Source organism: Heterobasidion irregulare (assembly GCF_000320585.1).
Source record: "Heterobasidion irregulare TC 32-1 unplaced genomic scaffold scaffold_05, whole genome shotgun sequence".
Classification (NCBI taxonomy): Eukaryota; Fungi; Basidiomycota; class Agaricomycetes; order Russulales; family Bondarzewiaceae; genus Heterobasidion; species Heterobasidion irregulare.
Genome location: NW_009258201.1, coordinates 440,278 through 466,243, shown reverse-complemented (window position 1 = coordinate 466,243; position 25,966 = coordinate 440,278). Strand labels below are relative to the sequence as shown.

Here is a 25,966-nt window from a genome sequence, read left to right as displayed (position 1 = left end):
ACATTCGAAGCAGTGCATCAGATCCATGTTGACATTTTTTGCATTCCGTGGCGCCAGCAATTGGTCTGCTTGTCAGATCACAGGATAAGAGGCCAAGTGAGTCGGCCACAGACTTCTTGATGATGTCGTACTAGCGATGTCCGACAGTCACGGCTTCGTGTCCCAAACCATCATTCTAAGCTGTAGACCATGTCCACCCCCGATCCTTCCCAGAATGAATTGAAGGAGTCCGATTTCCTCGTCAATTAATCGGGTATATATCATGACAATGCGTGCATTGGTGCTTACAGGTCATGGGACAGTATCAGATTCTCTGGCGACATCTAGCTGCGCAAGCACCAGGGACGCACCTTGCACTAACCTATCCATGTCAATACAGTCCCGGACTGACTTGCAGCACAGCACAGTGGGCATCGTGACGAGGCTTGGCGCCCGACTGGTCTATAATCAAACACCTTGGTCTATAACCAAACACCCTCCAGGTCGCTGTGGCCTGCAATCACGCAAAAGTCATGTTATTCCTTAGTCCTCGAATAAGTCCTGTTGTTCTCTTGAGCGAAAGCTTCTTTTGTGGTGTGTCTAGCTTCCCGTCTTCCTCGTTCTGATAACGATAACAACCAAGCTGGCTCTCAGGCGCGCTCACCATTTTATTCAGGGTCTCGGTATACGTCGTTTTGTGAGCTATACTTCCTCTTTAGCTGGCCCGCATCGAACCCAAACACCTGGATGTTGTATAGGTTTCGAAGAGCGCGGACAAGAACCACCTATGTCTTGCTGGCGGTGAACATCGTGCTCTACTCCATCTCTGTACTCCATTGGATATTAAACTCGGTGGTCATCCTGGGCGTTGTGTCGATGGGTAAGGTTGCAATGCTCATCATGCTTGAAGTGTTACCCGTCATCAACGTACGTATGTCATGTTCATCGTCACAATGTAAATTAATGTCAGGATGAAAGTATGTTCTCTGTGATGCCGTCGTAGTATGGCGAGCATGGTTGATCTGGGAACGTAACACCAAAATATGTATTCCCTCCTTCGTCTGTCTTGTTGGGACACTAGGTTCGTCTATTTCCGAAACTTTCCTTAAATAAAAGCAAACCTCTACATAACAGCTAGCACCCTGATAATTATAATCACACAGGATGATACATCCTTCGTTCTTGGATCCCTGGTCTTGGGCTTCCTTTTGGGCTCGAATCTGTGGACAACGTCGATAATAGCCTGGCGAGCGTGGTTCGTCCAATCACATTGCTTCTATAGGTGCCCATGAGATCACTGAGGGGTCCCTGCATATGCCGCAGGCGGCACAGGCAATTCATTAAGACTCAGCTAGGAGGAGGGACTGCTAGAACAAATGTGGAGAAAATCCTTAGCCTCCTCATAGAATCGGGGGCGATATATTGCTTTGTGTGGGTGCGTTCGTAGTGCGTTCGTGGCTCACATAATATGCGCATTTGCTGATATTTCTGGAATGTAGTCACTGTACTTCCTGATTTTCTATGCCCTTAGGAATGGTGCGTTCATACCAGCCGTTATTCTTGACCAACTCGCTGTGAGTCCCGAGCATCCAGGTCGTGCGCAAGATCATATCTGATCGTTGTTATTGCTAGGCTATATATCCTCTCACTATAATCATCATCGTTCACATCCGAGCCGTTTCCTCAAACTGGCTATCCCAAGTCTCATCCATCGACTTCGTCTCGCCCCCGTCTGGAACCGCAGACCCTAATCGTTACTCGTTTACATCTGGATAAAGCCATGTATTAATCTACTATGATACCTCCTCGACCTTGCCGAGGACAGTCAGGCTGCTGCTGGAGGCGCCCGCGTCGACAACGTGCCCCATGCCATTTACGTGCGTGCGCGTGCAACGGCGGTAGGCGTCGTACGGGTGCTAGTCCTCTGGGCACCTTTTCCTCTTCTGTCTTGTCTCATAGGGCTCATACGATCGTGCCATGAATGAAAGCATGCAAAGCAGTTTATTTGAACCTTCTCTCCGGCGTATCTTGTGTCAGCTCAGCAAACTGCCGCTGTTGGCGGTGTCGTACGATGTCAGCAGGAAGACTAAGGAGTATACTACGAGGTGCAAGTGAGACCAGGTAAGTCGATCACAAAGTATATTCTGACGTCGTACCAGCGATGTCCGACATTCGCGCCTTCGTGGCATGAACCATCATTCCAAACTGTAGACCATGTTCACTTTCAAGCTTTCCCAAATTAATTCCAATCAGCCCGATTTTTTCATCGATTGCTCGGCGACTGCCCATTGTTATGCTTACCAGGCATCGAACAGAAACAGAGGCAAGCGCCGTGCCGCACTCCATCACATTCCTCGGCGACGTCTCACCGCAAGCATGATGCAAGCACTTCACCGCATCATGCTATCCATTCAGTCTTAGACTGAACGGTACCACAGCGCGTGACGAGGTGTGGGGGCCGACTGGTCTGGAATGGAGCTCTCCCCGAGTGCTTGCCATTGCTCTCCTGTGTGAAAGTTTCTTTTGCGGTGAGTTGAGCTTCCCATTTTTTTTTATTCGATATCAACCAAGCTGGCTTCAAGGCGCGCTCAATATCCTATTTGGAGTCTCGGTATACGTGGTTTTGTAAGCCAGAAGTTCTCCTTACAATCTAGCACACATCGAACTCATACGCCTGAATATCGTATAGGTTCAAAAAAGCTAGGACAAGAACCACCTACGTCTTGTTGGCGTTGAACATCGTTCTCTACGCTACTTCTGTACTCCATTGGATAGTAACCTCGACAACGATCCTGGGTCACATTCAAGCGCTCTAGTCCTCGATGGGGAGGGCGCAACTGCTGATTATTGCATCGTCTTCTGCCATCAACGTACGTATGTCATGTCCATCTCCCACGATGTCATATTGATTTAGAATGAAAGTACACTCTCAGCGATGCCCTCGTGATATGGCGAGCGTGGTTGATCTCGGAGCGTAACACAAGAATATGGATCCCGTCTATCCTCCGTCTTGTTGGGACACCAGGTGCATTCATATTCGAGGCTTCCGCAAATGCGAACAAACCTCTGCATTACGGTTAGTTACCTGATCAGCGAGATTTTCAAGATAGAGAAGAGGACTGCCTCGCTGAGTTCGTTGAGCTGGGGCTTCCTTTTGGGTTCCAATCTATGGACAACGACAATTATTGCATGGCGAGCCTGGTTTGTTTGATCACATCACTTCTACAGGATCCAATGAGACCACTCATTGGTCTCCGCAATCTCCGCAGGCGACACAGGCGATTCATCAAATCCCAGCTGGGAGCAGGGACCGCCAGAACAAAATACCGAGAAAATACTCTGCCTTCTCATCGAATCGGGGGCAATATATTGCTTCATATTGGTGTGTTCGCAGCTCAGATAAATTGCGCCTTAGCTGACATCTCTAGGATCCAGTCACTTGGCTTTGTGATCCTCAATAGCCTTACAACCGCGGCGTCCATATCGGCCGTTACATCGGACGCTGTTTTTGTCCAAATCGTCGCGGTTCCCGTGCGTTCAGGTCGTGCACAAGATTATATCTGACGCCGTTATCGCCAGGCTATATACCCACTCACTATAATCATCATCGTTCGCATCCGCGCCACTCTCTCGAACTCGTTGACGCAGATCTCATACCTCAACTTCGTCACGCCGCGTGACATCTCATCTGAAAGTCTAGATCCCGCTCGTCACTCAATAATCCCCGGACGAAACCACACATCCTCGTTGTGGACACAATGCCAGCTGGTTCGGATACAAAAATTGTGACAGAGTGTACGTGGAGTCATGCGCTCAATCGTGTACCGCAGGAGCTTCGTCCGTATCGGCCTCGTCAGATACCAATATGAACGGCCTCCGCTGCGAACATTCGCACCATGCACCCGCCGGGTACGTGTCCTAAGAGGCTTTGTGGTAGGCAGAGCCGGCTCGGCGAGGGATGTTCACTCTCGAGTCGCCGCGCGCGCAGGGCTGCGAATCTGTCGTGAAGCGTGCACGCAGGTGCACGCACGGCTCGCAGCCGCTTCTCGTTCTGTATTCGATGGCCTTCGCAGCGCCCACGATGTCCCGGCCAGGAGCCCACCAGCGCACGGCAAGGTCCGCACACGTCCGTGCCAGCGTCACTTCCGTCCCCCGCCTCTAAGCCCTGTTTGCTCGCCTCTGACGCACAGCGCTTTGCAGCGAGGCGGGGACAGGCAAGGTAATATTTCCTGCGAGTGCGAAGCACCAACGCGTCAATGCATCGGCGCTGCCCCTCGCTGCGCGCACACCTCCTCTCGCCCGTCCGCGCGGCATGCGCGACCGCGATTCAGCTCACGATGCAGACAAACGCCGCGATCGTTACCCGCTACGCGCGAACTTGCGGCCAGCGATTCTCACGAACAAAAAAAAACACATGCAAGCGCGCAATCGTCCGCGGACGTCGTCGATGCGCGAGTACACCGCCAACGACCACGGTCTCGACCCCCGAACGCCCTCTCGCCCCCCGCCCACGCTCTCAAAACACATGTCCCGCGCGCTAAGCCAGCCAGCGGGATCCGACGAGTCGCCGTCGACACATCTTTTATCGCACACGAGCTCTGATGGAACACGCGAAAAGAGCCCCAGACGACGACGACGGCGAGTCCAGTCCAGTCCAGTCCAATCCAGTCGAGCAGCACCCGCACCCCATTCCGCGCGGTACGTAAGTTGCACAACCAACTATGACCGTATACACACACCGAACCACCACTGGGCCCAGATCGCACGCAGCGAGCGCAGCGGGATGATAACGAGCAAAACTCGCTGAGCGACAGCAACTCCTCCATTCACGTATTTCCCGCGAGCGAACCCCGTACCGCCGCCAATTCAAGGAGGTCCCAGAACCCTCCGTGTGTGCGTGTGCCGGCAGTGAGGGGTACCTGTTGGGCCGCAGAGAGGCTGCTGTGAGCCAGCGCAGCACGGCCGCACCTGGCTTTCGCCGCCATTTCTCCAGACATCGACGCCCCCATACCGCCGCTTCAGTGCCAGCGATACGCATATGCACGATCAAGGCGACAGCGGCGCCCGAGCGGCGCCGAGCGTAACCACCCGATTCGACCACGACGACGCCGCGCGCACCACAGAGAGATACCCACCTATACTGTATCTCCCCGCTGCACCGACGTCTCGTTACGCACCGAGGGGTCCACGTCGATAAAAAAACGAAAACCTCGGCGTATCCGCGGGCGACGTCCGCGTGCCAGGCGTAGGGGCTCGCAGGGGGCGCAGCAGCAGTCCGAGATCGCATCCGCGGCCAAAAGGGGATGCAGAAGACGTGGCGCCGCCGGCGAGGGGCGTGCGCCGTCCCTGCGCGCATTGGGGTTTGGGTTTTGGGTTGCCGTGGGCCAAACGTGGATCAACGCGGGCAGATGCCTGCAGGTGCGCGCGTGCACGGCCTACCGGGGAAGCATCGAGGGGGGGGGGGGGAGAAGACGCCGAAGCACAAAGAGGGAGGAGAAGGGGAGGTGCGGCCGGGGACCCCGCAGGACCACGATAAACATGTGGCAGGCGTCTGGAACGTGCGAAAAGGAGTGGGTGCGGGGAGGGGGGTGCGCGCAAATCCACACGTTACGTCCGTGCTCGCTGGCGGCCAGCAACCAGGCACGGCGACGAGCGAAGGCCGCCGTTGACGGCAGTGTATGCTTATCGCTGCAGCAACGCGCGGCCTGTGGGTATTGGAGGCGGCCGCGGCGTACATGGGCCTCTGTGCACCGAACGCGCCGAGTCGAGTCGAGTCGAGTCCCGTGCGTGCGAGCACACCGCATGGCGTTGCTGGCCCCGAACGGCCGCGAGGCGCACATCCTCCGCGTGCCCGTTGGCAAAGGGCATGAGGCTGGCCGCGCGGACGAGCAGACAGGGAAGCGCCGGCTGGCTGTCCCGCTATGAAGCCTGGTCGCAGACACGATACTTACTCCCCGTATAGCATGCACGCCCCGCAACCCCTGCGAACGGCGGATCGGCGCTCGGCATGCACGGCCGGTCGACCGGCAAGCAAGCACGCAAGCTAGCACCCGCGCTCGACGAGCCGACACCAGCCCGATATCCACAACTCGCAGCAGAACGGCCGCTCGCGCTGGATCCAACGCACGCGCCGCCCCGCACGCGCCCCGGTCCGCGCACGGAGCACACGGCCCGCGCTCGCCTGTCGTCTGCGCGGCGTGCCCTCGCGTGCCCGCATCTCGCAGCCTGCCCTGCCCTGCCCCGCACACGCGCCCCCGCACGGCGATCTTCGCGGTTCTTACCCCGCAACCACCCCGCACCGCGGACGCGACGGGGTCCCTGCAGCACTCTGCACTCCGCACGCGTGCGTGCGCGCGGGCGGCGTCTGGTGGACATATGCGGAGGCCCACGATCCGATCCCGCAAGCGAGCGCGCGCGCGCGTCGTCAATGCGCCGATAAGTCGCGCGCGCTCGACCTCGCCGGGGGCAAGGCATCGCGCCCCGTCGCGCCCCGTCGCGCCCCAGACGAGACCCAAGCCCCACATCGCGCCGTCGATCCGCGCCGTCGAACGCGGCGGGGCGCGGCGCGGCGCCCCAGGGGGCCACGCAGCGCCACGGATCGCCACAGCAGTTGACCCCGCACATCCCCGTCCTGCGCCCGCGCCTTCACGCGCGCACGCCAGGCTACGCACGTACGGCGCGGGCTGGAGGATCATGGTTATGTCGACGTTGATGTAGACAGACAGACGGACGGATGGACAGACAGGCAGAGGGCGCTCCGCGAGGCAGCAAGCGGCTGTACGTACGTACGATCGACGCAGCGTCGACGGTCCCGTTTTTGAAGTTGCACCGTCCTCGTGGCCTGCAGCAGCGCCGAATCCGAGTCCGAGTTCGAGTCCGAGTCCGAGTCCGAGACCGCGCGAAGCAGCTGGTAAGTGCGCCGTCGGGTCCGTCGTTCGTTCGTGGCCCCGACGAGACGAGACGAGACGAGACGAGACGAGACGCCGCGAGGGCCGAGGGCCGAGAGCCCAGGCGAGGCGCGTCTGGGGGAAAAGTGTGGGGAACCGCCTGGAGAAGGGCGGAGACTGACAGGTGGAGACGGTGGAGAGGAGAGGCCGGACTCGGGCGATCCTCGCGCGCGTCGGCCATTGCGTAGCCGCCAGCCACTCGCCAGCCCTGGTCAGCCCCAATCGGTGGGTCAGCTCAGTCCTCGCGCCGACCCCCATAATCACGTGCGAGCGGCTGGTGGTCTATGGTAGCTCTATAGCGAGGGACGACGCGATGCAGCGGGGCGGGGACTCTGCGGGTGCGCGCGGAGCGTGATATGCGAGCCTGACAGGGTATGCTAGCCCGCTGTGCTAGCCCGTAACAGCACGCGCACTTGGGTCGTCGGACGGAGCGCCAGAGCGTCGATGAACGGAGGAGGAGGAGGACGAGTCGGGTGCGACGGGGGTACTGCGGCTGGAATGAGATTTGATGCTGTGGATCGAGGATTCAGGCAGTGACGTGTGTGCGACGACAGGCGACGATCACCGCGAGTCGCGGGCCTTGGACGACGTCGAGACCCCAGATCAGATCACCAGCGAGGGGCCCCGAGCGCACGCGCGCGCACGGTGGTCGGTGGCGGACCGAGAGCCGAGGGAGATAAGAAAGGGGCGCGAGACCCCAGGGGCGGGGGAAGGGCACTGCGGCTGGCGGCTGGCGGCTGGCGGGGGGAAGAGGGTGGGGGCGGGCGGCGGGGCGTGCCGAGGGCGTGTGCCTGGCGGACGCGGGCTTCGGAGGGCCAATCGGGGATGGAATCTGGGCGCGGGGGCGTGAATATCACATGCGGGGCGCGGTGTCCGGGGATCGTGCGAGGGGCGGGCAGGTGGCGCGGGAGCGGCGGGAGGTCGGTGACGGTGACGGTGACGGTGACGGTGGTGGGGAGGCGGCGAGGGCGGGCGAGAGGGGCGGTTGGGGCTGGTTGGAGCTGGGAGCGGGACGGGGCTGGGATCTGGTGGGAGGGAATGGAGCGTAGGAGGGATATGTTTATCCGCGGAGGAGACGTCGATTTTCGGTTGTGTTTTTTTGCCCGTGCTCGTGCTTTTTTTTGTATCTTAATCTCGCACATCGTTCGTGCTCTCCAATCCACCTCTCCACCACCACCACCACCACCACCGTCGTCGTCGGACACAGCACCCCGATTCCTCTTTGATAACGGCGAGCGTGACCTCGACGCAGCCAGACCTTCGTCCCACGGCATCCCCATCCTCGCGCGCATCGCCACCGCGACTCACGCTCGCCTCGACTGGCGCCCACGCCCACGTTTCCTCAGCCCCCGCGCTTCTGCCCCGCGTCCTCGCCTCGCCTCGCCTTGCCTCGCCACCCCCACGCCCTGCCTCTGCGCCTGAAACACCCCAGCACCCCAACACGCCCCTCGCCGTCGCCGTCGCCGTCGCCGTCGCCCTGACCCCGAGGTTTCGACGCCCCCGCAGCTGCCCTCTGCCACCACACGACCGACTGCGTAGCATTCCCCTCTCCCCCCTCCTCCCTCTTCCCCATCTCTGCCTCGCTGGCCCCGCCCTCGTCGAGCCCCGCCCAGCCCAGCCCCGCCCTCGCCCTCGCCCTCGCCCTCACATCATCCGTCTCCGCACGGCGCGCAGGGCCACGCTCTAGGCGCTCCCCATCAACCACCGGTTTCTCCATCCGTCCCCGCGTACGTCCACCTCCCCTCTCCCCCTTCCGCTTCCCCTTCCGCTTCCCCTTCCCAATCCCTCCCCCACCCGCGCGCCCCCGCTTCTTCCCTTCTCTTCCCTTCCCTTCTCTCTCTCTTCTCTCCCCGCGCTATTACTCCCGGCTGACCGGCCTTCTCGCCGCGCCGCGCCTCGCCCTGCCCTGCCCTGCCCTGCCCTGCCCTTCTCACAGCAGACTACGTACGTACATAAACGCCGTACCCCGCTTCGACGTCACCTTTCCACACGCCATGGACACCACCACCACCACCTCAACCACCACCGCCACCGCAACCATCACCATACCACCGTCGCCACTGCCGCCGCCGCCGCCGCCGCCGCCGCCACATCAGCAGGAAGTGCAAGCTGTCCATCGGTCGACAGCCCAACCCCAGCCCCAGCCCCAGCCCCAGCCTCAGCCGCATGTACAGGAGAAGACGATCCCGCGGCCTTACAAGTGTCCCTACCCGCTGTGCGGCCGCGCCTTTAGCAGGCTCGAGCACCAGGTCTGTCCACCCGCCCCTCCTCCCCGCCCCTCCTGGCCCCTCGTCGTCACCGTACTCACGCGCAACGCCCCTTTTCTCCCTCCTTCCGCACGCACGCGCGCACGCACGCACGCACGCTCGCGCGCCCCGCAGACCCGCCACATCCGCACGCACACGGGCGAAAAACCCTTCGTGTGCACCTTTGCAGCCTGCGAGAAGCGCTTCTCGCGCTCGGACGAGCTCACGCGCCACTCGCGCATACACAACTCGGACCGCGACCGCGACCGCGACCGCCCCTCCGCCTCTGCCGCCTCCGTCGCAGCCGCTGCAGCCGCCGCTCCTCACGCACACGGGAACGCAGGCGGGAGTGGGCATGCGCACGCGGGCGGGAGTGGGGCAGCAGCGGCGGCGGCGGCAGCGGCGGAGGCGTGGGACGGCGACGCGCGCGCGGGGGAGCGCGTCGTGAAGAAGAAGGCGCGCAGTCGCGCGAACAGCGACGACGAGGTGCGTCCCCCGTCGCTCTCTTTTCCCCCCCCTCCTGGCGGCGCTCACGCGCGCACCGCCCGCAGTCCGAGTCTTACGCCCGCCCGACGGCGTTCGCCGCCCTCGCGCCCGCGCATCAACACGCACACGCACAGCACGCACATCAGCTCGCACAGCAGCACGCCCATCAACTCGCGCACGCGCACGCGCACCAATATTCCCGCGCACAGCACCCCCGCACGCACGCACACCCACACTCCGCGTCCTACCCGCACCTCCCCACCTTCACCCCCACCCCCACCACCGCCACCACCGCCCCAGGCCCCTTCGTCCCGCCCGCCCACGCCCGCGCCCGCGCGGCCTTTGCCCACCCACAACACCCATACCCGCAGCAGCAGCAGCAGCAGCAGCAGCACGCGATCGACCACGCGACGCCCTTCTCCGCGCTCTCCAGCATCGCCACGACCGAGCTCCACGAGCTCGAGCGCGCAGAGGCGCGGAGGCGCGCGGCGTACGCTGCGCGGCACGAGGCCGTGCTCGCGCGCGTTGCCGCAGAGGCGCAGGCCGCCGGCGTGGGCGTGGGCGTGGGCGCTGGGTCCGCCGCGGCGAGTGGGGTCGGGGTCGGGATGGGGATGGGGATCGCGATGGGGATGGGGGCGGAGTGCGGCGAGCAGGAGGCGCGCCATGCGCGCGTGCTCGCGAGCCACGGCCGCTTGTCGAAGAGCGCGGGCGCGTCGCCTGTGCTTGGCCCGCGCCGCGTCGTGCGCGAGCGGTGCGACCAGCCGTGCTGCGCCGCCGCTGGCGTGGGAGGGTATGGGTATGGGTACGGAGAAGGCGCGGGCGAGGACGAGGGCGAGGACGAGGATGAGGGCGAGGGGGAGGGAGAGGGAGAGCGGGAGGGGATGATGGAGGTGGATGATATGGATGCCGATATCGACATGGACGACGAGGAGGCGGGACTCGAGCCCAGCCGCGACCACGATGTCGACCGCGACCGCGACCACGACCACCCAACCGCCGCCGCCGCCGCCGCCACCGCCGCCGACCAGGACGCGCTCCTCGCGCGCCGCGCTCGCCGGCGCTCGGCGGGCGCAGCGTGGTACCCGCACGCGCACGGCGCGGGGCACCTCGTCGACGCCTCCGCCGCAGCAACAGCAACAGCAACAGCAACAGCGAACACAACAGCGGCGGCAGCCTCGCGCGTCCGCCGGCACTCCCACGGCGCGCGCGCGCAGCCGTATCCCGCGTTCACGCCGCTCGCCGCGGGGCCCGCGGGGCCGCACTATCTCCACCATCTCCATCAGCAGCACCAGCACCAGCAGCACCAGCAGCACCAGCAGCCGCATCGGCACGGCGTGGGTATGGGTTTCGGAGGGGCGGGGGAGCCGGACGTGGACGGCTCGCCGTCGCCGCGCAGCACGGACTCGGACCTGCCGCTGCACCCCGCCACCGCCGCCGCCGCCGCACACGCGCGCGCGGCGGCGTACGGCGCGTACGGGCCCCGCGCGCCTGGCCATGCGTCGGCTTCGGCGTCTACGTCGCCGTTTGCGTCGCCGTTCGCGATGACGGCAGGGGCGGGGGCGGGGGCGGCAGGGTACGCGGATGCGCTCGCGCTCGGCGGGCTGCATATACACTCGGCGGTGCCGTCGCGCGCGCCGTCGCCGATGGCGCTGCCGCCGCCCGGCATGCGGGAGCGCGAATACGGGCGCGAGTACGGGCGCGAGTACGGGTACGGGGGTGCGTCTGCGTACGGGTATGATCGCGATCGGGAGCGGGACGAGGAGTTTGGGCAGCGCCGTGCGCTGTCGGACGTGCGCGGCGCGGGGCGCGGCGGGGTGCCGGAGAGCCCGCCCGGGATCGGGGGCGAGTTTGGGCGGCCGATGAAGAGGCGGAACTCGGGCGCCGCGGAGGAGGCGGGGTACTACGAGCCGTATAGGTGCGTGTCGCTTCACCCCGCTATGTGTATGCGCGTGTGCTGATCGAGCGTGCAGCGCGCCCGCGTACCAGCCGGCGTTCTCCCACCAGCGCGGGCTCCACGCGTACCCGCACGCGCAGCAGGGCCGCGCGCCTGCACACGCCCACGCTCAACACACGCACATGTCGACGCACACACACATGTCGACGCACACGCACGGCGCCGCGACGTCCACGCCGACGCCGCAGCTCTCGAGCGGGCCGAGCAGCAGCGGCAGCAGCCCCGGCTCCGTCGCGCACTCGCTCGCCGCCTCGTCCTCTGCCTCCTCGTCCGCGCGGTACGCCAACGGGGGCGGCGTGCTCGGCTCGCTCAGCGGCGCGAGCTCGCGCCCGTCGTCGCCGCCGCTGTGGGCGCAGCAACACCATGGCGGCGGTGCGGGCGCGGTCGGGGTCGGGAAGCCGCCGCACCCGCAGGCGCACCCGCATCACCACCTCGCGCACTCGGTCCGGCTCGCGTTTGGGATGACGCCGATCCACCCGCAGCCGCCGCGCGACGCGTACGCGCACGCGCACGCTCAAGGCGGCGGCGGTGGAGAAAGGGCCGTCCGGACCGGGAGTGCCACGTCGGCGAGTCCGCCGGCGGGGCGCGCGTGGCCGCTGTCGCAGCCGCACTCGGGCGCGGCGACGCCGCTGCGGGGCGCGGTGTACGCGAGCGCGTCGGTGCCTGCGAGCCGCGCGGGGTCGCCTCCGATTAAGCTCGCGCCGCTGAGGATCGCGTCGCCTGGGGACGGTCCTGCGGGGCTGGGGGTGGGGAAGGCGGAGGAGGTGGAGGCGGCGGCGGCGGTGCGGGAGGAGGCGGGGGTGGCCCGTGGGGAGGAGGTGGGGGCGAAGGTGGCGTTGCCTGGGTTTAGCGAGGTCGAGGCGGCGACGAGGATGGACGCGAGGGCGTAGGCGCGCGGTGTATGCGCTGCGCTGCGCTCGGGGCTTCTTCTTTTCCTTTCCCCCCGTTTTCGTCTAATTATTTCGCTCCTGCGTTTTTTTCGTTTCTCTGTTCCCCGTTCCGTTTCGTATTGTTTCGTTTTGTTGCGTCTCCTTTTTTCTCTTTCTCCAACGACATAGAAGTGCAACGACATAGACATATACATATACATCCATCTCAACTCTACGTTCCTCATCTCATCTCAGATCTGTTTCTGCTCCTGTTTTTCCCCCATCTCTACTCGTCTCTGTCCTCTCACTTTTTCTTCTTTCGCGTGCTGCTATCTATCTACGAATCCACGTACAGTACTACCCCGCCCCGCTCTGTTCAGTCTCATCGGCCCTTCTGCGCGCCACGCTGTCCATCTGCCTGCCTGTCTGTCTGTCTCCGTCTGTCTGTCTCGACCCTCGCAGCCGACGCTGAGCGTGTCTGCCGCGTTGCCATTTCCGTCTCCGTCCGCGCGCGCGCGTCCTTTCCCAAACCCGCTTTTGGACTCTATGCATGAGGCCTGAGGGCTGCCGCGTTCTATATTACTGCCCACTTCTGTACTTCCGTGTCCGTGCGGCGTTCGCGATCTGGGGTTCCTTCGGCTTCGTTCGTTCGTTCCTTTGTTCATTCGATTCGGGTGGGTTTGAGTTGGTGCCTGTACTGTATAGACGGGCGGTACGGACGGACGGGGATCGGCGGGCTGCGTCGTTATTATCGTCCCGCTGCGCGCGATCTGGGCCCAGTAATTGTTCGGCACATACTTACATTTCTTATATATACATACATACGAACGTACGTACGTACTTACACGCTTTTATAGACTTACAGCCACGGCCCTAAATACTGCCTACGTACCGTGTGGAATAGAACGCAGCGCTGCTCGACTGGACTCGACCGGACCGGGCTCGTCGTCTGAAGTTCCCTTCGCGAGTTCCATCAGAACGCGTCTGCAGGCGGGTCGGCGGTGTTCCTGTTTTGGAGGGGTGGGGGACCGGCGAACGAACTTGCGGAGGCGTCGATGACGCCGTGTTGGCTCGGGCGCCCGCTGGCTGGCTTATCGTCGCGCGGGACACCGGTGACGCGTGCGTTGCGGCGTCGTGTGTCTTCTGAGGAACGTGGACGGTGGCCGGTTGAGGATTCGGGGTCGAGACTAGCGGGCTAGCGCGCGTCCTTGGCGGTGCATCTGTGCGACGTGCGTCGGCGGCGTCCACGAACGATGGGGTGCTCGCATGTGTTTTTCCCGTGCGCGGCGGAAAATTTGCGGGCAGCAGCTCGTTATAGAAAGCGAAGCGGGCAACGGCGTGGGCGATGGCGTTCTTCTGCATTACGAGCTGGATCATCGGAGGTCATCAGAGTTGCGCAGGCCAATCGGACGGAGGGAGGAAGCGCAGGTGCGCACCGAGCGGTCGCCGAACCAGTGCGTCGGCGTGGCGGGGCTCCTCCGCATCGGCGCTCTTGTTGACGTGTCCCGCGACCAGCGCCGTGCTGCAACGCGCTGTGAGCGGTGGGAGAGCACACAGAGCCCAAAGACAGGGGGAGAGAAACCTGGAATGGACGTGCGCACCTTGCCGTTCCCTGGTCTGCTCCTGACCACGACTTCCTGAGCGCTACGAAGGCTCTCGAATAAAGAACGAGAAGCGGGTGCGAGCCATGTATGCACCTGCGTGCACGTTTCGCGACAGTCTCGTAGCACTCCTGAGAGCTATCATCGTTTGCCGAGCCCCACTCACGGCTCTGCCCAACGCAAGGCTTCTTGGGACACGTAGATTACAGTTAGGTGCCTGACCCAGATGTCCATCATACTAGAGAACTCGACGGAACAAGACGACGGAGGGAAAGAGGGTGCGCCACATAAGTCGCACTGCGGACTTGAGAGTCAGATATTTGCTTCGTCGGTCGGAGATGTCCAGATTGGGAGGAACCGCTTCGTTTCCCAAGGCGAGGTGGCCTGAAACGACCTCCCAGGGCGATCGATTTGGTCCCTCGCACACCAAAAAAGCCGCCGTCGCGCGTCTGTTCCGTTTGTCTGCGCACCTGGACCTACGATCGACCGTGCATTGGACTCAGAGCGGAATTGGGATGATCGACGATGGACCCCTTTGAGCTTTTCTCTGGGACCCACCGGGACCCACCTCGAACTTGAGGCCTGGCTGTTCTGTCATTGAAGTGTTCAAAGGCAAGGGCCTTCTTCCCTGTCGGCCCATGCCGAAGCTTGGGTTCTTTGCCACGCCGTGTGAGCCTTGATCATCCGGGGGAATGAGGACCAGGTACGGTTGGCGGAACAAGGGTAATTATTCCTGAGGAGAAGAGCGGGTGCAGGCATACGATTCGGTTTCTGAAGCGGTGAACGGTGAATCGTGAGTGTCATATGAAGCATCGTTGTACTCGCTTGTCCGGGGCGATCACGCGACATTGGTCGAGGGCCAGAGAAAATAGATGGCCAAACTTTTACCTTGAGACTGCTTGCTAGATCAGTGTCAACACCCCATAATTGATTTTATTGGTCGAGCAACGCCGTTGTCTCTCCCTTGACTGTCGTTCTGGTCGCAACGCGTCTTGGATGCTCCGGGGCAGCGCGGAAACGCGTTTCCTGACGTTCTTGACAACAACATTGCGGGCACGAAACTCGAGCAAAGATGTTGCAGAGGCTGCAGGTAGTCTACCTGTGTCAAGGAATAGCAGCGGCGGAGAAGGGCATCTAGCAAGAGCCCAACACTCCCAACGCACTGCATTGTTGTGACGTCAGCCCTGTGCAGTGTTTGATTGTGGAAGATAAAAATACCTCGATAGTATGAGCATGCATCTGCGATGTTCAAAATTTCGGTCAGAGCAACGGCGAGGACGCACTCGGAGCAGCCGAGGTGAGGTCGCATGTCGGCCGATCCCGGGGGGACGCACTGCGTATAAGTCCCCGTCAAGTACTCTTCATCACCCCGCTGCGCTCACTGCGTGAGATCTGGGCCCGGTGGTTGCTCGGCACATACAGAGTTCTTATTTACATGCGTACGTACTTACGCGCTTCTAACACCTTACAGCCTACAGCCCTACTCCATACACACCGCGCGCGATGAATGCGAGTGCTGCCCGACTGAACTAGACTCGTCGTCGTCTGGGGCTCCCTTCGCGTGTTCCATCAGAATCTGTTTGCAGGCGCGCCGGTGTTGTTCTCGAGGTGGGTGGCCGGTCGCGGGTTCGGGGGTCGAGACCAACGTCCTTCTTGGTGCATCTGCGCGTCGACGTCCGCGGACGATTGGGTGCTCGCATGTGTTATTCATGTGTGGTGCGAGATCCGCTGGCAGCAAGCTCGCAGGTAACATCGCGGCGTTTGTCTGCATCGTGAGCTGAATCAGAGCAGACCAAAGGAAGTGTGCGCACACTGAGGGGCCATCGCGATGCATCGACGCGTCGGTGCTTCGCAGCAAACATTACCTACCTGTCCCCGCCTTGTTGCAAAGTGTTGTGCATAAAAGGCGGGACATGCACGCATCTTGCCGCGCCAGGCTAGCTGATCCTGACCAGGACTTCATGAGCGCTATGAAGGCCCTCGAATGAAGAAGAAGAAGCGGCTGGAAGCCAATACCTGCGTGCACGCTACACGACAGATTCGCAGCCCTGCGCGTGCGGCGACTCGAGAGCGAACACCCCTTGCCGAGCCGGCTCTGCCCAGCGCAAAGCCTCTTAGGAAACGCAGACACCCGGCAGGTGCATGATGCGAATGTTCACAACAGAGACCCTTCAACTTGGTATCTGACGAGACTGGAATGAACGAAGCTCCTGTAAAGTACCCCGAGTGCTTCGCTCTTCATGACCTTTCATAATACGGATGGTGTGATTAAACATGCTAGTATTGTGCCCGCAATCGCTTTCTGTCCAGTCGATGCTAATCAACCCGCAAGTTCTACAATCGCAAACGTCCTCGGCAAGGTCCACGGGGTATCACACGAGAGCACGCGATTTTATCCAGGGATAATTGAGAGATGAGTAGAATCTGGATTTCCAGACGAGATATCATCGGGCTTGACGAAGTCTAAGGATGCGATTTGGGATAGCAAGTCTGAGGAAGTGGCTCGGATGTGAACGATGATGATTATAGTTAGGGGATATATAGCCTAGCGATAACGACGATTAGATATGATCTTGTGCACGTCCAGGATACTCAGGACTCACAACAAGTTGGTCAAGAATAACGGCTGGTATGAACGCCGCGGACCTGAGGACATAGAAAATCAGGATGTACAACGACTGCATTCCAAAAGTATCAGCAAATGCGCATCTTAACTGAGCTACGAATGCACTACGAACGCACCCATATAAAGCAATATACTGCCCCTGATTCTATGAGGAGGCCGAGGATTTTCTCCACATTTGTTCTAGCAGTCCCTTCTCCCAGCAGGGCTTTAATCAATTGCCTGTGCCGCCTACGGTAAATGTGGAGACCCATCAGTGATCTCATGGCCACCTGCAGAAGCATTGCGATTGAACGAACCATGCTCGCCAGGCTATTATCGACGTTGACCACAGATTAGAAGCCAAGAGAAAGCCCCAGACCAACGATGCGAGAGCGAGGGGTGCATCATCCTGTCTAATTGCACTTATCAGAGCACTGGCTGTAATGTAGAGGTTTGTTTTGATTCAAGGAAAGTTTCGGAAATAGACGAACCTAGTGTCCCAACAAGACAGACGAAGGAAGGAATACATATTTTGGTGTTGCACTCCCAGATCAACCAAGCTCGCCATACTACGACGGCATCACAGAGAACATACTTTCATCCCGACATTAATTTGACACGGCCACGATGCACATGACACACTTACGTTGATAACGGGCAACCCTTCAATCAGGATGTGCGTTGCAGCCCTACCCATCGACACAACGCCCAGGATGACCATGGAGTTTACTATCCAATGGAGTACAGAGATGGAGTAGAGCACGATATTCACCGCCAGCAAGACATAGGTGGTTCTTGTCCGTATTTTCCGAAACCTACACGGCATCCAAGTGTTTGAGTTCGATGTGGGTTAGCTTTTAGAGAGGAAGTATAGCTCACAAAACAACATACACTGAGACCCCGAAGAGGACAGTGAGCGCGCCTGAGAGCAGCTAGGTTGTTGTCGTTATCAGAACTAGGAAGACGAGAAGCTAGACGCACCACAAAAGAAACTTTCACTCAAGAGAGCAACGGAAAGTATTCGAGGACTTAGGTTTAACATGATCTTTGCGTGATTTCAGGTCATAGCGATCTGGAAAGTATTTGTTTATAGACCAGTCGGCCGCCAATCAATTGTCACGACGCCAGTTGTGCTGTGCTGCGAGTCAGTCTGGGATACGTTAGTGCAAAGTGCGTTCCTGGTGCTCGCACTGCTCGATGTCGCCAGAAAATTCGATACAATCCTATAGCCTATAAGCACCAATACATGCATACTAACCATGTTATACACTCGAGCAATTGACGATGAAATCGGACTCATTCAGTTGATTTTGGGAACATCAGCAAACTGGGAAGTGTCTGTACCAACCTGGGCAAACGCTCCTGGGCCCCCAGATGCCTTTGGCGAGCGCCCGATTAGACAGACCTTATCTGTCCAGATCTGGGCATACACAAACATCTAGCCAGATATCCCCAGATGACCCAAGCATCTGGGAGCATCGGGGCTCTGGGACTGGCCGGGACCAGTTATGAGTTTTCTGATGAAGGGTGGACATGGTCTACAGCTTAGAATGATGATTGATGCCATAAAGCCGCGAATGTCGCACGATGTCAGGGAATGCTTTGTGGCCGACTCACCCGGTCTCACTTGCACCTCGTAGTACATTCCTTAGTCTTCCTGCTGAAATCGTATGACACAGCCAACGTCAGTAAAATGCTGAGCTGACACGAGACACGCCAGAGCGAAGGGTCAATCAAAACGCTTGCATGCTTTCATTCAGAGCACGATATTAAGAACCTGATGAGAAAGAACCCGATGAGACAAGATGGAGGAGGAAAAGAGAGTCGGGTGCCCAAAGAAATAGCACCCGTATCATCGTATGATACCTCATCGACCTTGTCGAGGACAGCGAGGCCGCTACTGAAGGCGGCCACGTCGATGATGTGCCCCACGCCATGTGTGTGTGCGCGTGACGGCGGTAGGCATCGTACATGGTTTCATCCCGATGTAAATGAGCGACGATCAGAATCTGCGGTTTCAGATGGAATGTCAGAGGGTGCAACGAAGTTGAGGGATGAGATTTGAGTCAGCGAGTTTGAGTGAGTGGCGCAGATGTGAACGGTGATGATTATAGTGAGGGATACATGGCCTAGCAATAATGACGATCAGGTATAATCCTAAGCACGACCTGAATGCTCGGGACTCACGATGAGTTGAACAAAAATAGCGTGCCATATGGACGTTGAGCCTGCGATTGTGAGGCCATAGGAGATCACAACGCCAAACAACTACATTCCAGAAATGTCAGCTAGAGCGCATCTTATCTGAGCTGCGAACACACCCATAGAAAGCAATAGATTGCCCCCGATTCTGTGAGAGGGTATAGTATCTTCTCGGCATTCATTCTAGCAGTCCCTACTCCCAGCTGGGACTTGATGAATCGCCTGTGCCGCCTACGGTATATGCAGGGACTCGTCGATGATCTAATGGGAACATGTAGAAGGATCAGACGAACCACGCTCGCCAAGCTATTATCAATGTTGTCCATAGATTGGAGCCAAAAAGGAAGCCCTCGATCAGAATAGTCAAGGTATGCATTCCCCTCATCAAACTTCAAGATTGTGCCGATCAAGTAGCTCACTGTAATGCAGAGGTTTGCTCGGGTTTAGGGATCGTCTCGGGGAATGAATGAACCTAGTGTCCCAACAAGACAGAGGAAGGACGGGATGCATATTTTTGCGTTACGCTCCCAGATCAACCATGCTTGCCATACCACGATGGCATCGTTAACGATATACTTACATCCTAATCAATATAAGGCATCGTGACGATGAACATTGCATACATACGTTGATGACAGAAGACCATACAATGATCGACAGTTGTGCTCTACCAATCGACGAGTAGGTCTCTCGAAGGTAGCCCAGGATTGTTACTGACTTCACTATCTAATGGAATACAGAACTGGTGTTGAGGACGATGTTCATCGCTAATAAGACGTAGGTGGTTCTTGTCCGTGGTTTTCTAAACCTATACAGCATCTTGAGTTCGATGTGTGCTAGCTTTTAAAGAGGAACTGTAGCTCACAGAACCACGTATACCGAGACTCTGAAGAGGATAGTGAGCGCGCCTTGAAGCTATCCTGATTCATATTGGACCTAGAAAGACGAACAGCTAGACCCACCACAACAGAAACTTTCGCACAAGAGAGCAACAACAAGTAGTCGAAGATCAATGGTACTCATGACTTCTGCGTGATTGCAGCCTACAGCAACCTCTAAATAGTTTGATTTCAGACCAGTCGGCCGCCTCGCCTCGTCACGTCGATTTTGCTAATGCTATGACTCAGTCCTGGACTGAGCTGATGGAATAGGTTGATGTATAGTATTTTTCTGGTGCTTGCGTTGCTCGAGGACGCTGAAGAATCCGATAAAATGCAGCACTGTGCTCCCCTCCACCTCCACTCGATGACTTGTGAGCGCTCATACACGCATAACAATAGTAAATATCGGAGAAATTGACGAAATTGGCCATATCAAGATCATTCTAGTGAGCTAAGGGATGGTCCCCACCGTAGAATGATGGTTGAAGCCGCAACTGTCGGACATCGTTAGTACAACGTCAGCGAGTATTTTTTAGCGAGTACTTTTGTAGCCAGCTAATCTGGTCTTGTGGTCCGCGATCCGACAAGTAGGCCAATTCCTGTTGCCGCGGAATGAAAAAAAAAATGTTGACATGCATCGAACCCGCTGTTTCGAATATCGATGATACAAATATGGTTGAAAACAACAAATATTAGCCCAATCTCTTCATAGGGAAGGGGTGTCGCTAAAATCAGAAACAGGAGATGGCTCACCAACCACAAGCTTCAGCGCAAGACGAAACTTCGTCCGAGGGACCATTGCCGGCCATCTGACCGACGTGGCTCTCAACATGCCATGCTCAGTCATTACCCTCTTTCCAGGCAAAAAGCGAACTTCTGAAATCGATCTCTATCACATTGCGTCTTTCTATGCTGACCGCAACGTACGAATCATGGCTTCATCTTGGTAAGTAAATTCCTGTGATCGCGTGACGCTGTACGTGAAGAAGAGAGCGCAAAATGTCAAGTCGCTGCATCCGATGACATCTCTGTTTGTCGTTTGTGAGGCGCGATATGTCTGTGCACTCGGCCGCTTTGAAGAACTTGCACAGGTCGGCGAGATAGAGCCCCGCGCAGAGACGAATTCACACGGGCATGCGCCAGTCCAGACACAGTTTACGCGCAGTGCCTGTCAATTGAACTGGCGTTTCAGCGGGCAGTCTCGATCATCAAGACAAAAAGATGGACCGATCACGATGACGCCGCCCATCCTGTTCACCTCCTTTAATCTCTGAGCGGACCCTAGACTTCGTTCCAAAGTAGCACCTGTGCGGCGTCTGTATCATTGAGTCAGCAGTCGAATTTTTCATCGTCTGGAGACCATCGCGAGGAAGTTCGCAAGCCTGAGAGCTTCCCGAGAAGGGCCCAAATTGGCCTGGTAGGGCGATCGATCTGCTCCCTCGCACGCAACAATCGCCGCCCTCGCGCGCCTGTTCTGTGTGAGAGAACTACGATCACCCATGCTCGGCCTCAAACTGCCTCAAAGCGGTAATTACAGCGTTAGGGCCATATGGGGTGATCGATGCGGGGAGAATTGGTTTTTGTGCTTGCCTCAGGCTGCCTCGGGGCAGCTCGGGGCCCCACACTAGCCCCACCTTGCCAGTACCTTGCCCCACCTCGAATGTGGGGCCTGGCAAGACCTGGCTATCATATATTGAAATGCTCAAAGGCGGGGCTAAGAAAACTTTCTCCGCGTCGGTCCGAACGCCGAAGCATTTAAAGTTACTGAAAAATCATCCCGTGCGAGCCTTCCTAATCCGGGGGTGTTGGGCTAGGTAAGGCCATGGATACGGAACGAAACTAATCGTTCAGGTCGAATTATGAGAGATGAATCGATAAACGGTGATCCCAAGTGGGCCGAACGAACGGGACACAGACTGTAAGAGTGTTGGGAGGAATGAGCAGATACATGCGTATCGTCTGAAACGTTGTACTTACTTGTCAGAGAGCGTTCATGAGGTGCAAACAAAGTCGATTTCGCGGCTAGTCGCCTCGCGTGCGTCAGATGTCTCGTAAGAATTGACTGTAAGTGAGTCACAAAAGTAGGAAGAGCGAGCTTGAATTGATTGATGCTCCAACCATGCTGAGATTTCCTAGTGTCTCCTTGGCCCCGCTTAGCGAGCTTGCAGTGAAACCCCAATGAGACATCGCAAACCAATTGAGATGAGAAGGAACGGAGCCTATCACCAGTGCTAAGGCGCCAAGATGAGGTAGCAGAAAGGAAAGAACCGTCCTCGGAATCTTGAAAATCTGTATCTAGACAGGCATAAATTCAACATCAATGATGGCTCGAACATGGCTTTAGTGATACAAAGTAACATGAGACAATTTACCAAGCGACCTGCACACCTCGGTGACGAACACGACTCATGCTTCAAATCTCAATACTCAAACGCCTCCCTCTTCACCGTGTTCGTATCAAGCCCTGCAGCCCGTAAACCCTCCAACACAGTCTCCTCAAACTCGTGCGGGCCACATACATACACGTCTTTCTTCTTGACATCCACCGATTCTGCCCAGAAGGCACCCGGTATCCTCCCACCGTGTAGCCGGAGCTGCACATGCGGCGGGACCGAAGGGGACTTCTCCACCGGAACGTCGCGCGTCGCAAAGATATCAATTCGGATACGAAGACCCTCTACAGCAGCGTCCGAATAGGCCGCACGCAGGACTAGCGGGATGAGCACGCTTGGCTCATGCGTGGCAAGCACGAGCTCGACGTCGGCCGCACGGCGCCCCTGCGTAAGCGCGGCGAGCATGCTCAAGAACGGCGTGACACCAATACCACCCGCGATCCACAGGAAGCGCAGCGCGCCAGAGGTCGCACGAGAGGAAGGGGAGCCAACTAAGGGCAGAGCAAATGTGCCGCTGACGCCGAGCAGCGTCGCACAAAGTTGCAAAGGGCGAGCGTCTGCGAGGATGTCTGGCCTTGCCGCCCGCAGCTTGTGCGCTATCGAGAACAGGGCACCAGTCACGAGGCCACCAGGCTTCACGCGCATTGTCAACTCAAAGGACGTTGCGCCCTCGGTGCCATTGTGTGCGGAGGAGACGGTCCATGTGCGCACTCGGTCGTCGTTGACGGACGCAGGTGCGTGCGGAGCCATGTGCTGATATGCGGGGGTGCCAAAGAGGTCTGCGAACCCGAGGATCACTGTCTGTCCCGGTGCGATCTCGACAGCCGGGCCGTTGACATCCCAGGTGAACGTCGCGATGGAGTCGCTATGGAGCTCGATCTTGCGCATTACCGCGGTGAGCTCCGTGCCCTCTATCAGGCGCGTGCCAGGCGCTTGCTCCTCGCGCAGATGCTTGATGGGCGGACTGTATGGGCTGCGCACGGGGCTGCTCCCAGGGCGCTGTCGGACGGGAAGCGCGTCGCGCACAAGCGTGTAGCCTGTGACGCGGATGGTCGTGAGAACACTCTGACGCGGCATTAGCGCGCGCGCGTCGTCGCCGACAAGGTTCGTGGCGTCTCCAGTGAGATAGAGGAGCGTGCCTGTGCTGAAGGAGGGTATGGTGAGACCAGCGAGCGGCGTAGCCTCAATATTCCCGAGGGACGTTAGGAGGCGGTTGCCTTGATGGTCGAAAACGTACATCAATGAACAAGAGAGAACACGACGAGATGCAGCAAACGAATACCTGAGTAATCGGGCAGTACGACTGTGCGGCCATCTGAAGGCTTGACACGCACAAAACCAGCGCGACCGCCACGTTGATTCATACCAACATGCGAAGGAAACCGTACCGCGTTCTCCTGCTTCGCTGTGTAGGACGTCGCGAGGAAGACAGTGTCAGCCTCTTTGATAAAGGAGATGATATCCTCCGAAAGACGCTCGCCATCGTTGAGATGAAGTTTCCGGTAGACGACCTTAGGGTGAGTGTCCGGGTACGGCACCAAGTCTCGAATATTGATGTATTTTGGGCAATTTCTGACAACAGTCTGCCATCAGTACTGAGCAAAAACAAAAAGATGAATGAAGCAAACCCGATGGCCTGATTAACTTCAAGGCTGAGGGAATACCCCTTCTCCCCATTCTCCCGAACATCCGTCATCCAACCAGCAAACTTGTTCCTTCTCCGCGTACCGAATTCAATACCAATTCCCGCCAACAAAAACTTGCCCTTTTCCCCTTCCAACCAGTTTCCCAGATTGTCCGTCCACGGATCACCCTCCCAAGTCTGGGCCTCGATCTGGAGCACCGTCTCCATCGGGCTGTGCATGAATCCCGGTGTGCCGTTCTTGCTCGCAAGGATGCTTCCCCACGGACGCCCACGGGCGTCGAGTGTCGTAACCGGGACAAATGGGAGGTGTCGAGTGTAGAACATGCGATGCTCCTCTGGCATATCGGCAGATATCCACGACCAGGCCATCGCCATCAGACTGTCAAACGAAAGCTTGCGTTGGATGTTGACTTCGCCCGGGTGCCAGCCTCTGAGAGCGGTGGACATCGCGTCTGTGGATTGTAGAGTTAGTGAGACCTGCGAGTGTTCACAGTAGGCTGCCCTGATCAGATGAAGATAAATATAGAGGAAACACAGATGAAATCATGAAGGGGCATGATGGATGTTTTGTCAGACTTTCAATGCATTATGAGCGCTGTTAGGAAGCGGTTGTAATGCGCGAGGGAGGATGAGCTCGGCACCGACTCGGGCTTTGCGAGCATCATCACGTGGAAAGACACATGGGACACATGACCAGCGCGTGAAGCATCACGCGTCGAATATTGGAACGGAGAACACATTTCGAAGTAAACGAGCGACAGTGCAAAGGAGCGAGATGTCCGTGTGAAACAACGTGCAACGAACGTCCAAAACCACTCGAGAAAATAGCCGCCACATCCCCAGAAGATTCAGTGGTCTGTCCGTGTCACACATCATTCTGTTAGTGACCGGACGCGTATGAGGATCAAGCTGATAGGCGACCTACCGATAATGAGACGGAGCGACTTATCCTCCGACACACCCTCGCCCCATGACAGCAGATCCTCCACCTTCGCGTTCTCATCCACCTGCTTCCCACACGCGCCCTGCCAATGCACAAGCGAGCGATAGTTGGCGGGGAGATACCCCTTGGCGAAGATGTGGTTCGTGATATGCGCGAGCCGCTCGCACTTCAGGTTCGGCGCATCGAGCTTGACGCGTTGCGTGGCCGCCTGTGCGCGAGGCGTGCGCAGGAACACGTAGGTGAACCACAGCGCTGGAGGTCGGTCGGCTATCACAGAGACGTCGCAGTATCCCCATATGTCAGGCAAGAGGACATGGAGTACCGGCGATTCACTTACCGATGACAAGACGCAACGCGGTCTCAGGGCTGCGCCCGACTCCGAGCTTCAACAGCTCCTGCACACCATGAGTCGCCTTGACGCTCACACCATCATGCTGCTCCCACCAGGTCATAGACCGATACTTCGCGTCGACGAAGCCTTGCTGGAAGATGTGCTCGAGGACATCCTCGAGATCCGTGAGCGGATGTTGGAGCTCCAGGTCGATGAGCTGGGCGGTGGCCGGCTTGCTTGTGCGGGAAGTTTGATGGTATACCAGCCAGAGCTCGGTGTTGTTCGCCATGGAGAAGGAGGAGGAGGAAGGAGAGGTGCAGCTAAAGGAGTGAATGGAGGATGAAGAGACCGAAAACTGGGAGTCCGTGGGCGAGCGCTGGCAGCCCCTTATATTGTCTCCGCCCTCGCTTACGAGAAGGTACTCAACCATTTAGTGTCGGTCAACGGAGCTGTCAATGGGTTAATGCCCTGTCAGCGGAGCTGTGCTGCTGCGGTAGATTTCGCGCGAATGTTTCCGTGCCTGCACGGTAAAAAGCCTTTGCGATCAGATTTTACTGAAGAGCAGAGGAGAAATATCTATGAGAGAATGGGCGGAAGCTTCCGCTGTGGTGAGGCCAAGTCCAACCTTCAGAGAGCTTCACAGAGGTTTACAAGCGAAGGGATGGTGCGTCAAACAGCTGCGTACATAAGTGGCATGCCACTCGCCTACGATATTTCTCTGGATAACTTAGCGCAGATAGGTGCATGCGGAGGTGAGTCTGACTCTACTCTTGTCATTGGTGATTGAGATGAACTGGCTTGTACATATGGCATACGTCAGTGGGGACAAAAAGACCATGAGGGCCTGACAGGTCAAACTAACTAATGCTTGATGTTTCGCATAT

At 58.4% G+C, this 25,966-nt stretch overlaps 10 protein-coding genes across 10 annotated transcripts; 4 read left to right on the top strand and 6 right to left on the bottom strand.

The window, feature by feature from the left end:
* The first annotated feature begins 834 nt into the window (after positions 1–834).
* Positions 835–1,994, top strand: HETIRDRAFT_409359 (uncharacterized protein). The gene is made up of 6 exons (XM_009547772.1): positions 835–906; positions 958–1,060; positions 1,114–1,234; positions 1,303–1,414; positions 1,479–1,553; positions 1,612–1,994. The coding sequence occupies exons 1-6, from the start codon at positions 880–882 to the stop codon at positions 1,753–1,755; spliced, it is 582 nt and encodes a 193-aa protein (XP_009546067.1). The 5' UTR covers positions 835–879; the 3' UTR covers positions 1,756–1,994.
* A 1,791-nt stretch (positions 1,995–3,785) lies between these two features.
* HETIRDRAFT_147567 (uncharacterized protein) lies at positions 3,786–4,549 on the top strand (the record flags this gene model as incomplete). The annotated part of the gene is made up of 1 exon (XM_009547771.1): positions 3,786–4,549. A coding segment is annotated over one exon (763 nt), but the record flags the coding sequence as incomplete, so codon positions are not given.
* Positions 4,550–5,781: 1,232 nt separating this feature from the next.
* HETIRDRAFT_451215 (uncharacterized protein) lies at positions 5,782–6,593 on the top strand (the record flags this gene model as incomplete). The annotated part of the gene is made up of 2 exons (XM_009547770.1): positions 5,782–5,892; positions 6,054–6,593. 2 exons carry the CDS (start codon positions 5,782–5,784, stop codon positions 6,591–6,593), a joined length of 651 nt encoding a protein of 216 aa, XP_009546065.1.
* Positions 6,594–6,624: 31 nt separating this feature from the next.
* Positions 6,625–8,218, bottom strand: HETIRDRAFT_451214 (uncharacterized protein; the record flags this gene model as incomplete). The annotated part of the gene is made up of 7 exons (XM_009547769.1): positions 6,625–6,642; positions 6,707–6,754; positions 6,809–7,134; positions 7,191–7,258; positions 7,340–7,437; positions 7,492–7,505; positions 7,561–8,218. 7 exons carry the CDS (start codon positions 8,216–8,218, stop codon positions 6,625–6,627), a joined length of 1,230 nt encoding a protein of 409 aa, XP_009546064.1.
* Positions 8,219–8,268: 50 nt separating this feature from the next.
* Positions 8,269–8,643, bottom strand: HETIRDRAFT_451213 (uncharacterized protein; the record flags this gene model as incomplete). The annotated part of the gene is made up of 1 exon (XM_009547768.1): positions 8,269–8,643. The coding sequence occupies one exon, from the start codon at positions 8,641–8,643 to the stop codon at positions 8,269–8,271; it is 375 nt and encodes a 124-aa protein (XP_009546063.1).
* Positions 8,644–9,115: 472 nt separating this feature from the next.
* HETIRDRAFT_248302 (uncharacterized protein) lies at positions 9,116–9,418 on the top strand (the record flags this gene model as incomplete). The annotated part of the gene is made up of 2 exons (XM_009547767.1): positions 9,116–9,175; positions 9,308–9,418. Coding segments are annotated over 2 exons (171 nt in total), but the record flags the coding sequence as incomplete, so codon positions are not given.
* A 3,936-nt stretch (positions 9,419–13,354) lies between these two features.
* Positions 13,355–15,853, bottom strand: HETIRDRAFT_451211 (uncharacterized protein; the record flags this gene model as incomplete). The annotated part of the gene is made up of 4 exons (XM_009547766.1): positions 13,355–13,849; positions 13,918–14,013; positions 14,083–14,178; positions 15,578–15,853. The coding sequence occupies 4 exons, from the start codon at positions 15,851–15,853 to the stop codon at positions 13,355–13,357; spliced, it is 963 nt and encodes a 320-aa protein (XP_009546061.1).
* Positions 15,854–16,545: 692 nt separating this feature from the next.
* On the bottom strand, positions 16,546–17,729 carry HETIRDRAFT_426842 (uncharacterized protein; the record flags this gene model as incomplete). Its single annotated transcript, XM_009547765.1, has 8 exons — positions 16,546–16,572; positions 16,686–16,760; positions 16,825–16,936; positions 17,005–17,125; positions 17,179–17,281; positions 17,334–17,502; positions 17,579–17,609; positions 17,669–17,729. 8 exons carry the CDS (start codon positions 17,727–17,729, stop codon positions 16,546–16,548), a joined length of 699 nt encoding a protein of 232 aa, XP_009546060.1.
* A 4,296-nt stretch (positions 17,730–22,025) lies between these two features.
* Positions 22,026–24,255, bottom strand: HETIRDRAFT_64753 (uncharacterized protein; the record flags this gene model as incomplete). The annotated part of the gene is made up of 3 exons (XM_009547591.1): positions 22,026–23,380; positions 23,440–23,735; positions 23,792–24,255. The coding sequence occupies 3 exons, from the start codon at positions 24,253–24,255 to the stop codon at positions 22,191–22,193; spliced, it is 1,950 nt and encodes a 649-aa protein (XP_009545886.1). The 3' UTR covers positions 22,026–22,190.
* Positions 24,256–24,533: 278 nt separating this feature from the next.
* HETIRDRAFT_156203 (uncharacterized protein) lies at positions 24,534–25,377 on the bottom strand. Its single transcript, XM_009547764.1, has 3 exons — positions 25,089–25,377; positions 24,734–25,018; positions 24,534–24,664 (listed from the first exon to the last, which is right to left on the bottom strand). Exons 1-3 carry the CDS (start codon positions 25,369–25,371, stop codon positions 24,657–24,659), a joined length of 576 nt encoding a protein of 191 aa, XP_009546059.1. The 5' UTR covers positions 25,372–25,377; the 3' UTR covers positions 24,534–24,656.
* Between the last annotated feature and the right edge of the window lie 589 nt (positions 25,378–25,966).

What these genes read in the sequence shown, in the direction of transcription:
- HETIRDRAFT_409359 (XM_009547772.1), top strand. Translation starts at nt 880, where the DNA reads ATGCTTGAAGTGTTACCCGTCATCAAC. An exon ending in AAGTGTTACCCGTCATCAAC is followed by an intron (nt 907 to 957) that starts GTACGTATGTCA and finishes TCAGGATGAAAG; the next exon opens with TATGTTCTCTGTGATGCCGT. An exon ending in CTGTCTTGTTGGGACACTAG is followed by an intron (nt 1,061 to 1,113) that starts GTTCGTCTATTT and finishes TCTACATAACAG; the next exon opens with CTAGCACCCTGATAATTATA.
- HETIRDRAFT_156203 (XM_009547764.1), bottom strand. Translation starts at nt 25,371, where the DNA reads ATGGCGAACAACACCGAGCTCTGGCTGGTATACCATCAAACTTCCCGC. An exon ending in CGCGTTGCGTCTTGTCATCG is followed by an intron (nt 25,019 to 25,088) that starts GTAAGTGAATCG and finishes TCTCTGTGATAG; the next exon opens with CCGACCGACCTCCAGCGCTG.